General features: G+C 34.8%; 2 protein-coding genes across 2 annotated transcripts in view; both read right to left on the bottom strand.

Moving 5' to 3' along the window:
* LOC119836405 (serine protease filzig) overlaps positions 1–467 on the bottom strand; it is a 25,461-nt gene extending 24,994 nt beyond the window's left edge. The window contains exon 1 of the mRNA XM_038361716.1: positions 190–467. Coding sequence (XP_038217644.1) covers positions 190–295 — 106 coding nt within the window. The 5' untranslated portion in view covers positions 296–467. The remainder of the gene's footprint in view (positions 1–189) is intronic.
* A 10,496-nt stretch (positions 468–10,963) lies between these two features.
* The window catches only part of LOC119836339, a 32,570-nt gene continuing 29,101 nt past the window's right edge, over positions 10,964–14,432 (bottom strand). Inside the window, exons 16-20 of the mRNA XM_038361641.1 lie at positions 14,215–14,296; positions 13,635–13,735; positions 13,315–13,473; positions 12,876–13,008; positions 10,964–12,581 (exon numbers count right to left, since the gene is read on the bottom strand). Of these exons, the coding sequence (XP_038217569.1) occupies positions 11,537–12,581; positions 12,876–13,008; positions 13,315–13,473; positions 13,635–13,735; positions 14,215–14,296 (1,520 nt within the window). The 3' untranslated portion in view covers positions 10,964–11,536. The remainder of the gene's footprint in view (positions 12,582–12,875; positions 13,009–13,314; positions 13,474–13,634; positions 13,736–14,214; positions 14,297–14,432) is intronic.

Genomic DNA, 14,432 nt, shown 5'->3' with positions numbered 1-14,432 from the left:
GCATAGCATGAAATCTTAGGTATAGCATTCATTATCATTATTATTATTTTTTAAATACATATCGCTACATTCGACCTATATTTTTTATAGATAACATTTTTAGTGACTTATGCGTTGAAATGAATATTTTTTATATACTGTATGGTTATAAAAATGTCAACCCATAAATAAAAAAAAATAATAATGTACCTCTCTCATACTCCTGGCCGGCAACAAACAAACTGTCCAATACAATTAAAAACACAAAAAACATTTTCACATCACTCAACTTTGGCAAGCACTCGCGCGCTGTCATTTTTGACAGATGCAATTTTTTTTTTATCAATTCTCAAAGTGACCAGGGCGCATATTTTACTTTTTTAATTCTATGACGCCGGCATAACTCCGACATGTCACGTTGTGGTGGTTTTTTTTTAATACAAGCGTACAATGTCACTGCGGAGAACCTACTAGCTTACTGACCAACTTTAAAAGTTGTAAAATAAGAAACACACACATTACTTACTTCCTTCGCTGCGAGAAAGTCGCCCGTTGCTTTCTTCGTTGTACGAAAGTGATCTTTAACGACATACATTTAAGAGCGAGAGCTGTTGTCACGGATGTGTCCGTGGAACTTTGTCGTTGTAAGCGCACTTGTTTAGCAAGTGAACGGTGAAACGAGAAATTCTGAGAGGATAGTGCGTGTGAGCGAGACGGGTATACATTTCTTTTATTGACTACGACAAGTGTATATTGATATAACCGATTGTAAAAAATTAAAAATATTGTAATATAAAATAACAGTTCAATTATTTTCTGACATATGAATTATATTAATAAGCTGTCTCTACCTAAAAAGCAGTTCGTCAATTTAATAATTTCTTTAATTATTACAAATAAATTAATTTAAATAAAGCATTATTAATAATATAAATTTAAAAGAACGTATTAATTATTAAGGACACTATATTAAGGTAATTCTCTAAAACATAATGATTTAAAGAACTTTAAACACACTTACTGATGACTCTATCATCCTTTTTGTCATAATTTTTTAAGAAATTCTTTGTTACTGTGTACCCTTTTTCTCTCATATAAAATCCATATGTATGAAAGAGACAGACGACCGCACTGAGGGAACGGTAAAGATTAATAAAAAGGTTTTAAATATAGGTCGAGGAATAAATGCCTTACGTTTTTTTTTTATTCTGGCGTAATATCTATAAATTGAAGCTACATGTATAGTGGTTAAAGCCGAGTGTATTGGGTTTGCTTTTGCAAAATGTTAATTATAAGTTAGTAGTATATATACATAGTAAGTTATCAAGTTATATGTAAGTTATCAGCTGTCGAACTTAATTATACAAGCTTTGTTTATAATATGTTGAAATTTTCTCAGAACTCTAATTCTAGTAGGTCTGTACGTTGACCTATAAAGTATTTTTTCATGTCATGTCATACAAACATTTCACCCGGCTTCGCCCGTGGTATATAGCACTAAAGGAACATGTTCATAACCATACGTGGAATAATGTTAGAAATCGGTGCAATAGTTCCTGAGATTAACGCGTGCGAACAAACGAATTTTTATGCTTTGTATTATAAATATGGAAGTATAGATTTGAATTACACTTATGTTATTTTTTCGAATGTTATCAACATATTAATCTATTTTTTTAAACATTTACGATATAACATACAGATGTCATTCCGGAAATTTATTAATCTACTAAACTATCTATCTTTTCCCCCATCTGTCTATCTTTATCTTGTAAAAAAATAACAATTGTACGCCACATGGCAGATCAAAGTACTTTATATTATGAAATATCTTCCTTATAAACTGTAAATCACAATAAATCATTTTGAATTAAAAAAAAAATGAATTTTCCTTCGCTTCCACACGGGTAAGGCCGCAAGCGTAATCTGGTAATTACGTAAAATTAACTGAGGCTAGTAAAAGCAGCATTACTCAAATAGAAAGAAAAAAAATGAAAAAATACTGTACAAACTGTAGATCGAAACAACACAGATTTCCAGGCTGGACTCATAAGTGAAATTCATACAAATCATTTTTTTTATATGGTAGCGGGCAACTGAGCTGGTGGTTCGCCTGATGGTAAGCGATCACCGCCCATGAATAGTGTCTAGACAAAGACAGTGTCTCTGCGATTATGCTCAATCTTAATCTATCACCCAATCAATTTTAATCACCCAATCTTAATTGGCACGGAATAAGGAAAGTATTGACTCTAAAGCAGGAATAGACTGGGAAGTGGGAGGAAAAGGAATCGGGTCTCCGTTTACTTACACTTGCTTATGATAAAATATTTTAAAAGTTGTATCATCCATCCCAAATCTTAATACACGTTCTGATAGAAAAGCATCATCAAACATCCACATATCATATAACTACCCTCAGTTTAATTGACAATCGGTCATCTAAACCGTGAAACTTTCGCTGAAGGTTAAGTTAATAGTGATGTGGTCACTGTGTCAGTCGGCAGTCGATAAACAAAATATTATTGATATTCTATGGTGCTACTATTAAAAAGTGGACATGGATGGCTTTTTATTCATACGCAAGGAACAGCTTAACCAAAACTGTATATATGGCGGTAATCACAGATTTATCTGTTATTTCGAACCGTTATAATGAAGCGTTTTAACATACTTTAAACATTATCACCGGTTCGGAAAGCAGTTTCTACATAGAAGGGCAAAAAGCTCTTTTAAAGTAATATCAAGTTTTCATTTTAAATAATATGTATGTGATGAAATGAGACCAAAGAAATATCCTGTGTTTCTAAAGTGAGAACACTCTCTCTTCTCTCTTTACTTAAAACAAAAACAATCATATTTAAACATATTCTTTTACCTTTTATATTTTCTACCGATAAAACAAATTTATAACCATACGCCTGTCAACAATAAATAACTGAACGCAAGTTTTCTAATTAATAAGCAGCATATTTCAACAGCATTTTCACAAAAACAATAGATCGTAAATCTTATATCGACACAAATTATCGACACTCGCCAGCACTAGCCGAACTATTATCAATGAAGCATTCCGACATGCCACACAATAGAAAGTTTATTTGTAGTTGATGGGACGGTCAGCAAAAGAAGAACGTTTTCTTTTATATTTAACTAGCTGCGCACCGCTGTTTCACCCGCGTAAGTCCTTAGGAATATCGGGATAAAAAGTTGCCTATATATTATTCCAGTTGTCTAGCTATCTACGTACCGAGTTTCATTGCAATCGGTTCAGCAGTTATTGCGCGAAAGGGCAACAAACACACGCACATCCTTACAAATGGAGTAAACACTTAATAAAAAATACATAAAATGTGGTAAATTAAAGCGAAAAATTTCTAAGTTTAGTTTAATTATGTTATAATAAATTCGATCTACCGCTTTTCCTCTATTAAACTCTTCCTATATCCAAAGGTTGCCTGGTAGACATCGCTTTTCAGCGATAAGGCCGCCTGATGTACCGCTCTTCTTTGTTTTTGTTTCTTTTTTGTTAGTGTACGTCCGCTTCTTTGTTTGTGTGGGTGCATGAAAGTATTTATTTATTTTTTTAACGATAATAATTATAACCTTTAAGAATGTCATTGCAATGACATGACAAAACAAAAGACTGTGTAAGATATTAAATTATAAAATGCATTTAAACTTTTTGGTTTCATTTTTTTTGCCACCAGTACATAACATAACAATGAAGTTTATATTGAGGTCGTGAGCATCTCATGCTGGAGGGCAGGTGTTATATTAGGTGATACTGGTAGCAGTCAGCAGGGTTAAGCAACCATCAGCCCGGCACGAAATAGATGGGTGAGCGGTAAATATTAGAGAAAACGTATTAAATAACTTGTTATATATAAATGTATATAAAGTTAATTAGGAAGATTATTATAAGGAAAAATCTTACTGAACCTATTTTGAAAATATTTTATATCGCGTAGCAAACCAGGCAAAACCGAAGTAAACGACTTACATACGTTAACCTCTTTAAATAAAGGAGGACATTTTAGTATAATTATAGGTACAAAAAGGATTACAAATTTTCGAAAACACATATTCTTTTAAAATGAAAATTACTTAAATTTACGATAATTGCCATAAAACTAGTCAGTAGTAAGAAGTAGGTTGTAGTAGTAAGTATTTCTCATACTATTCATTCATCGAAGTAGTTCGCAGGGTCAACTAACACGCGAATAAAAACGAAAGTCATAAACGATCAGAAATACAAAATGGCGGACCATAAAAATGATTGCGCGAATTAACCAATGCCGAATGGCCAAGAGACGGCATGACAAGTCAGGGAAAGTGACTTTCACCTATAATCCGAGTAAAAGTGTTATTTGAACAATCTTATAGGTGTAACTTTCGAATGGGTTCAATGACCTGGTGGCCCACCATGACGTCTTGAAGCAGGAGTCATTCCAGGGTGGAGTGACAGCGATAGATGACGTATACCGCTGTCTTTTTCGCACTCTAAAATTACCCGTGATTTATGACGTCATTAAACCCACCTGTGCTGTTGACGAAAGTGCAAGGTGTTGTGAGCTTTAACGCAAATTGGGTCGGACTGTGTCAATCTCTTGGGTCGAACAAAACCTCTTTTTTTCAATAAATTAAAAAAAAATACCTATTGCAACTACTGTTGTACAAAGAAAATACAAATATCCTCAGAAATATGCGGCCACACGTTAACTTGCTATCGTGCAATAATTTCGCCACTTGGTCTAAGCTATCCCGATTCATATAATATAATGAAAATGTGGGGGGCGAGCACGCATCGGCACGATTTGGCCAGCTCGCATCAGGAAAGTATCACACCCCCACAGAAGATTGTCATAAAATAGTTACACGTCACTGTGATTGTGTGTAAAACCGGAGGTCCGACGTCGTCAATCCTTTCCTAATCCCTTTCTCCTTAAATTCGGCGGCGCATTCGCAGAGGCACTACCACAGCGAATGTGCGTGGACGGTGGTGATCGCTTACCATTAGGCGAACCACCAGCTCATTTGCTCGCTTATACCATAAAAAACTACTTTAAATATTCGACCCATTGGTCCAATTCCACATGGTCGCCAATTTTCTTTATTCTAATGACCTCTGGCGCGGTTAGAATAATAATTAAACGTTTGTAACAGTTCCGGATAGTGCGAACAACTTAGAAATAATTATTTAAGGTGCGACTTTGTATAGTGGGTTGATACGAGCCTCAAATTGTAAATAGGTTTTCGAATATTCTTGCTGTCTAGGCTCTTGCACTACTTACTTCCTAACCTTTCTATCCGCAGAGTTAAAATATCTATTAATAGAGAAAATGACAATTCTTTATTTTTCATTATTTTTCAAAAAGTTAAATGAAATATGTTAATTCTTTCAAAATAAGACGGAAGCTTTCTTTATTATAACACTGTAGATTATTTTAATTAACTGTATTACATAACACTACTGTACTTTTGGGTTGCGTGTTAGGGTACCAGAGGAAACATTTTTCAGTTATCTTTTATATTTTAATTTATATAATGTTGATTAATGTGATCAAACGAACTCGGTGTAGGTACATGGGACATGTCTCATAATTTCATAAATTCTTTTTCGATATTATTATCATAGTTAATGTGAAATTTTAAAACGTGAAATAGGGAGCTGGAGGCCCGTTTCCTTCCCTTACCCTTCCCAGTTCATTCCTTCTTTCCAGTCGTCTATCTTTGCCCTTAATAACGGTCAGCACATTCGTACAGCCACTAACTGTTGCGCGAATGTTCATGGGCGGTGGTCATACGCTTACCATCACGCGAAGCACCAGCTCTGTTACCCGCTGACATAAAAAATAGACATTCGATATAAGGATAGGTTCGGTTTAATTATATATCGACACAAAAATGGAAGCCTACACTTGACCCAATGCTGCTATATGGTCGCAAATATAACAAAAACTAATACTTTAATTTCCAAAGTAACAGATCACAATTTGACGATAGATTATAATCTTGCCTTAGATTATAACTAGCTGCGCCCCGCGGTTTAACCCGCATAACTCCATAACCCGTAGGAAGCCTACGTAACAAATTTCATTGCAATCGGTTCAGTAGTTTTTGCGTGAAAGAGCAACAAACACACACATCCTTATAAACTTTCGCATTTATAATAGTAGTAGGATCGGATATACATTGTACTTACTACGCATGCGCACTTCAACGCCAAGTCTGTACTAGCGCCATCTCTTTTAACTTTTAAGAACTACCTTAGAAGTGCATGGCAGTATGTAAAGTCCGTGCGTAAAACAATTTATCTTTAAAAATAAATATAATACGCGAAATATCTGTAACATCACAATTTACAACCATTACATTGAGTTTAAACTTATAATAGCTGAAGAGTTTGTCTGTCTGAACACTCTTATCTCAGGAACTATTGGACCGATTTCAAAAAATTTTCACCGTTGACTGTGTACGTGGTTCCTGAATGCTATAGTATAGGTTATCCATATACCACGAGTGAAGTCTTAATAAGGCTTTTAATTGTACTTTAGTTTCATTGCTAATGAAGAAAAGTTTCACAGAAAAATAGATTACAAATCTGTGTGTATTTTTTGTTTGAACGCGCTAATCTCCGGACCTGCTTGCTCCAATTGAAAAATTATATTGTTATGAATAGTACATTTATACAATGAGATATAGCATCACGTACGACGTGAGTGAAACCGCGGGGCACAGCTAGTAATAAATATTCAAATATCAGTTCAGTATTTTTCTTCCCTCCCTCCTCCTTGTAAAAGCAATCTTAAACTTATTTATACCAGAGAAGGGATTTAAATTGAAATAATTTTTTTTGTGTAATTTACAATCCAACAACTGTCCTTAATATAGAAAACATGACATACAACATAAATATCGCCTCATCTTAATATATATAAATCTCGTGTCACAATGTTTGTCCTCAATGGACTCCCAAACCACTTAACCGATTATAATAAAATTCGCACACCATGTGCAGGTCGATCCAACTTGAGAGAGGATAGTTTATATTATATCAATTACGATAAATGACTACCCGGGCGGAGCCGAGGCGCAGCTAGTCCTATTAATATTATAAATGCGAAAGTTTGTAAGTATGGATGTATGGATGTTTGTTACTCTTTCACGTAAAAACTACTGAACCAATTGCAATGAAATTTGGTACGTAGACAGCTGGATAACTGGAATAACATATAGGCAACTTTTTATTCCGATATTCCTACGGGATACGGACTTACGCGGGTGAAACCGCGGGGCGCAGCTAGTAAATATATAAATCACTAGAATGTGAGAACAATTCGCATATTACAATGTTCATGCAATTAATCTTCAATGAAAGCCTGACCCTAAGGTGATTTTCACTTACCAGTTCCCGTGACAGCTTTCCCCGACTCGGGTTGCAAAGATCAATTCGAACCATGATATCGATTTTCTTAAAGAGATTGTGAAAGAATTTTAAATTAATTCAATTGTAAACATAGCTAAGAAAATCTAATTAATATAATACGTTTATACAGAGTATAAGTAAAGAAATTTATGCAATCCTGGGAATCCCCATCAAGATAATGATGAAATTATAGCATTGTCTCTAATTCTTGATAAGTTTAAAAGTTTAAATTAAATCTGTCCGTTTAAAGTGGGTCAAAATTGAGTCTAAAGGAGCCGGTTACATACAAACATGCAGGTGAAGTTAATGTACGCGTGTCAACAGTTTCCTATTAATATTATAAGTTTTTACAAACATCCTTAAGGAGGTGTGTGTGTTTGTTGCTCTTTCACGCAAAAACTACTGAACCGATTGCCATGAAATTTGGTACGTAGACAGCTGGACAACTGGAATAATATACAGGCAACTTTTATCCCGATGTTCCCACGGAATACGGACTCTCGCGGGTGAAACCGCGGGGCGCAGCTAGTGTATTAATAAAGATATATAGGCCTTTGAAAGCATACGCAGTTAGGTCAACTAGAGAATTTAATAAGAAATGTATACGATTGTATTTCTTTAATATAAATTGAAGGACTCATAAATCTTAATATATATAAATTACGTATCACGTTGTCCGTCCGCTATGGACTCCTAAATTACTCAACCGACTTTAATCAAAAAGCACACTATGTGCAGCTTGATCCAACTTAAAAGATAAGATAGTTTATATCATTTCATTACGATTAATGACTACCCGGGCGGGGCCGGGGCGTGCAGCAAAAAAATTTAAAATAATGACTCATATATATATAAACTCTTTTCATAAAAAACTTAAAGCTCACTGACATTTAAAAGTATAGCTTAAACTTGTAGAAAGCACATAACTTTCTCGAGAGAAATGCAAAGTTTCTGCATATAATACGTGGCTACAAACCTTCCGGTAGCGATGTGTAGGGTTGCCACTTTATACTTATAAATGACTAGCTGCGCCCCGCGGTTTCACCCGCGTAAGTCCGTATCCCGTAAGAATATCGGGATAAAAAGTTGCCCCTAAGTATTCCAATTATCTAGCAATCTACGTACTGAGTACGTTCAGTAGCTTTTGCGTGAAAGAGCAACAAACACACACACATCCTTACAAACTCTTGCATTTATAATATTAGTAGGATATAACGATAAAAATGTATCAGCTTTCCGCCCGCCGCTTCGCTAGCGCGGAGTACATAAATTTGTACTTAGTGCATTTTCGGAGAGACATTGAGAGATAGAGATTGATTATAAAGTAAAATTAATGAAATTTGTTTATTTTTCCAAAATCTAGAAAACACTACAATTCGAGGCGTAACTGTATGTCTATAGATCAAAATTTCATAATTTTCATCATGCATTTTATAATAGTGTATACTAGCTTTACTTACCACACATCGAAATTCTCGTAACGAATATCAATAAATAATTATTCATCTACTAGCTGCGCCCCGCGGTTTCACCCGCGTAAGTCCGTATCCCCAAGTAATATCGGGATAAAAAGGTACCTATATGCTATTCTAGTTGTCCAGCTATCTACGTACAAAATTTCATTGCAATCGATTCAATACTTTTTACGTGAAAGAGTAACAAACACACACATCGTTACAAACTTTCGCATCTATAATATTAGTAGGATCAAACACAACATAAAAATCCATAAACTATCCTTAAATACATATCATGATTACATTGATTTAAATTCAATGAATAACAAATTTTAATTAATTTTTCTTCAATGTGGCAACCCTATCCGTTGAGCTGCGTCACTCTCTCATTGACTTTCCACATTATTTGCTTGTATATGGTAATGTTTAGTGCCTCCCGTGAGTAATACGGGCAACACCGCATGTTTATTTATAAAACCCGGTCAAATGTGAATTTATCAATTAAATCATGAGTTCCGTATACATTTTAGAACTAGAATATAATAATATTAGCTGTGCTCGAGTAATTTGTTTTGCCATTAAAAACTTTTATCCCCTATTTGGACCCTTTCGGGGTTGAAATTTGAGGAGTACTCTATGTGCAGTTAAAGCAGTGATAGCTCAGTGGTGAAGACCTCGGACTTAAAATCGACAAGTCGGGGTTCGAGGCCATGCGAGCATGCAGGAAATAAATTGATTCCATTTTATCTGCACCTGTAGATAACATAGCCACTGCTCAAAAGGAAACCGGTATGTCCGAGGATCAAAAGTTCGACGACATGTGACGTCTACCAACCCGCACTTGGCCAGCGTGGTGGATTATGGCCTGAAGCCTTATAGGAGGCATGTGTCCCAGTAGTGAGAATATATATGGGCTGATGATAAAGATGATGACTCTATGTGCATACCTGGGGTGCATCTGTAATCGGGCCAAAACTCATTGAAATCCGTTCAGCTGTTTAGATATTTCATACAACCATTTATCCCCTTTTTAAACCTCTCGGGGGTTGGTAATTGTGTAAAACATGTGCCTATGTCTTATTCTGATGTATAAGCTAAACAATTATATTATTCATTAAAATCCTTTCATCACTCTATGAGTGCACTTTTCCATTTCGATATTATATATGAATTATGAGTAAATCCTACTAATATTATAAATGCTAAAGTTTGTAAAGATGTGTGTGTGTTTGTTGCTCTTTCACGCAAAAACTTCAGAACCCATTTCAATGAAATTTGGTACGTAGATCGCTGGACAACTGGAATAACATATAGGCAACTCTTTATCCCGATATTCCTACGGGATACGGACTTACGCGTGTGAAACCGAGGGGCGCAGCTAATAACAACATATATCAAAGTTTTATTGGATTTATTAAACTACAATTAATTGATTTATATCATAAACTTATGCCTGATAACGAATGTGTGTTTTTTTCACTTCAAAATTAATAATTTTTTCTCTTCGTCTTCTTAGCCTTTATCTGTCCACTGCTGGACGAAGGCCTCTCCTATGGCACGCCATTTAGCCCGATCAATAGTTGCTTGCCGCCATTTTTTGCCTGCCTTAACCTTTTAACCTTTTTTTGCCAATAATTTTTTTAACTTTGTATTATATTTAAAACAAGCTTATATTAATATAAGACAGTTTGTTCCTAAATATTATTCTAATATCAGAAACTAAACGCACAAGATTCTATTGGGATTTTTTAATAGATTTTAGTGATTGAAGAGGAAGGTTTATATGTGTAACTAGCGGTCCGCCCCAGCTTTGCCCGTGATACATACATAGCCTATAGCCTTCCTCAATAAAGGGGCTATCTAACACTGAATGAATTTTTCAAATCGGACTGGTAGTTCTCGAGATTAGTGTGATCAAACAAACAAATTCTTCAGCTTTGAAATATTAGCATAGATATATTACTAACTATAGCTATACATTTTTTAGGTTTTAATAAAATTTTAATCAAAGCTATATAGATTTAGAAAAATTAAAAAAGTCTTTAAATAAAATGCCATTTATTCTTAAAATCTAAAAATACAATATTTACGGTAATATATCATTTAATTTATAACGTATACACCTTAAATACCATATCGAAAAGATAAAAAATTCTCATAAGTTCATTTAATAATTTATAAACCGAGTATTATTTATTTATTTAATAATTTTCTAATAATATGTATTAGAAATTTTTAAATAACAGACGTAGGAGTATAAAGAACTGACGTAAGATAAAACTCTTTTATATGACACTAGCGGCTTCACCCGTGGTACATATATAGCCTATAGCCTTTCTCAATAAATGGGCTATCTCATACTGAAAGAATTTTTCAAATCGGACCATTAGTTCCTAAGATTAGTGCGTTCAAACTAACAAAGGGCGAGATACCATTACAGATTCTAAATTGGAACCTTCTTCGATTTTGGGAACTTCGTTTAAATATAAACTCTAATTAATATGCAAATTCTCAGGAAATATAAGCAAAATTAATGAAAACTTTTTACTATAAAAATTCCTTATTATTTTATAAATATAAACCTAACCTTAACAGAATGTCATCGTCAATTGAACTCAAAACCAATTTTAAGTCAAACTGACAATAATATTTTAACTTAAAAATAACTTATCTAATCCTTCTTATTCTTTTCTCTTTCCAACAATCTCTTTCTCACTTCCTCTGGATTATATCTCTTTCTGTACACTCTTTTAACTCTTCTTATGGGATTCACATTTCTTTGTCTTATATTCTTTTTAGCATTACTATTAGCCACTACCATTGGAACTCTTTCTTCCAAACGCAAACTCTTTCCTTTTCTTGTCGTATTCGCAAATAACTCCTTCCGATCTCTTATCGTTGCGTCGTAATACACTTTTCCGTTAACGATCGCCTTTTTTATGTTTTCCGTTGTGCTTAGTATTCTAGGCGGTCTAACGAATGTCGTCTCGCTAACTTCCAGACTTCCGTCGTTCAGGACGTCTTTGCGCAACTCCTCCTTCGTCACTCTTTGTATAATCCCGCGCCTTTCAGTCGGAAATCTGTTTTTGAAGTTAAAATTCATGAAATCATTATCAACAGCTACGCTTTTCGCTTCTAGATCGTGTTTTTGTGTGTCCAAAATACGTTTCCCACCGCGTTTCGAAGCTAAAAGCCTGCCGATAGCTTCAATTTGTCTCTCTTCAGCTTCCAATGTTTTTAAATCTGCTAATTTCTCGCCGGAATGCGCGTCTTCTATGTCGAATACTTCTAGAGATGTTGTAAAATCGTGTAGTTTATCATCTATGCCTTTAATAACTTCATAATCATCTAAATTTTCGTTAACTTTCGCCGATTCGAACTCTGTGCTGTTTAATTTAAATTCCGCCTCTGTCGTGCTTGTTGTTTCTGTTGTTGTACTCTCTGGTTTGTACGTTGTTGTTGTTGTGTTGTTGTAATTGTCATAAACATCAAAGTCTTCGTCTATTTGTGAAATGTTTCTACGCTTTTCGTTTCTATGGTGATCATCTATTGATCTACTTTCTATATCGTTGGTCGGTCTGTCTGTGCGTGTGTTGTCCGGTTGTATTGTTGTTGAACGAAAGTTGTATCGCTCTGTTGTTGTTGTGCTTTCGTTGAATCGAAAGTAAGTTGTGTTTGGTGGAGGCTCTTTGTGTAAATATGCGATCGGCCAGTACCTGTAAGAAATAGTTGGGTTAAACTCATATTTCTCTTTCAAAACGACGCCACGATATTTTTTAGTAATGGTGTAATGATTAGCAGAATAACTATATAAAATTGTTAAGTCTAGCCGTTAATGTTTGTTTTTCTTCTTTTCTAATTTATATCTGCTGTTCTCTTGTATGATCTGTTATTGTTGTCTGTGTCTGTGTCTAGTATGTGTGTGCGTGTGTTAACATAAATGTTTTTGTTCCTTTCTTTCTCTCTCTCTTTATTTCTTTTTATCTTTCTTTCCTTCTCATTATCCTTACCTGGGCACTCCAAGTCCAGCAGCTTGCGGCTCATCGTCATACTGAACTGGCACCCAGTTCCCAGAGCCTCGGCGAGGCGGATTGCGCTCGTACTTTATGTGCGGACGACTTTCTGTGGGTACGCGAGTGTAGCCTGGTGATGAAACAATCATCACTACATTGTATAAATCTTTCCGCTGTCTGTATGTCTGTGTGTTTGGATCTTTGGAATTACGCAACAGATTTTAGGGTTGTTTTGATAGATAGAGTGATTCAAGAGGAAGGCTTATATGTATAATAACGTCTATTAATAATATAATCTATTATATAATATGTCTATGTCTATTAAATAGTGGAGTAATACCGATCATGCCCCCAAATTACAAGAGTAAGACAAAACAGAAAATCATGTTTATCGTTAGCCTTCAAGATCTAAAGTAAGAATTTTCCTCATACACACCTGGCAAGGGATTCCCGTACTTATCGTAATATGCTTGTGGCCCATTTTCGTATAAGTCGTCCCAGTATTTCCTATCCCCCTCCGGCAAGTATGGCCCGGGGCGTACTCTGTCTGTTGGTTTGTTTGTCAGCGGCCCGTCTGGTCTGGGACGAATCGCTTCTGTTGTTGAAATAATAATTACATTTCATCTGTCCTTTCTTAAATAAGAAGTTGTCTAAATATTTCAAAATAGAATTATTCTCTCTCTCTCTCTATCTCTCTCACTCTCACTCTCTCACTCTCTCACTCTCAATCTCACTCTCACTCTCTCTCTCACTTACCGCGATGTCCGAGCGATGGATGCGGCACATTATGCTGGTGGTACGGATAATATTTCTCACTGCAAGGCCGCCACTGATCGTCTGACTGGCCGACGAAGCACCTGTTAGTATTTAAATATTACCTATATTATAAGGCTGACGAGTTTGTTTGTTTGGTTGAACGCGCAAATCTCAGGAACTATTGGTCCGATTTGACAAATTATTTCAATGTTAGTTAGTAAGTTATAAGTAAGTTGTAAGTTATAAGGGAACTTAGTTGTGCTTAAGAAATAGATAAAAAAATTATAATAAAACTAAATGGATACAGCTAATTAATTATTTTAAAAAACTTATTTATTCAATTAGACGTTATATAGAAGCACTTTTGAATCGTCATAACACAGTTTTAACATTATATCATAAAGAAGCCTTATTTACCTCCTAGTTTGAGTCCAACATATTAATATACTTTGTTATAGTATTATGTTATCTGTGATAATACTATATTTATATAATAACATGTGCGACGATTATCGCTTACCATCAGGTAAACCACCAGCTCCCTTGCCTGCTATGGCATTAAAAAAAATGACAGACTCACCAAGGTTTTCTGAATCCTTCACTGTAACCGCACCTATGGGTCGGGGCGCAGCAATAATCCCATGAACCTATAAAAGAGAATTAGAGTATGTTTTTCAGTTATTCATTTTTAATTATATATTATTTTGTTTTATATTCTCGGCAATATTATATATATTGATCTATAACTGTATAATTTAAATATATCCGACTTTCGACGTAACAAAGGCATCATTTAAC

This window comes from Zerene cesonia, chromosome 24 (assembly GCF_012273895.1).
Source record: "Zerene cesonia ecotype Mississippi chromosome 24, Zerene_cesonia_1.1, whole genome shotgun sequence".
Lineage (NCBI taxonomy): Eukaryota > Metazoa > Arthropoda > Insecta > Lepidoptera > Pieridae > Zerene > Zerene cesonia.
This window is presented reverse-complemented; position numbering and strand designations above follow the sequence as displayed.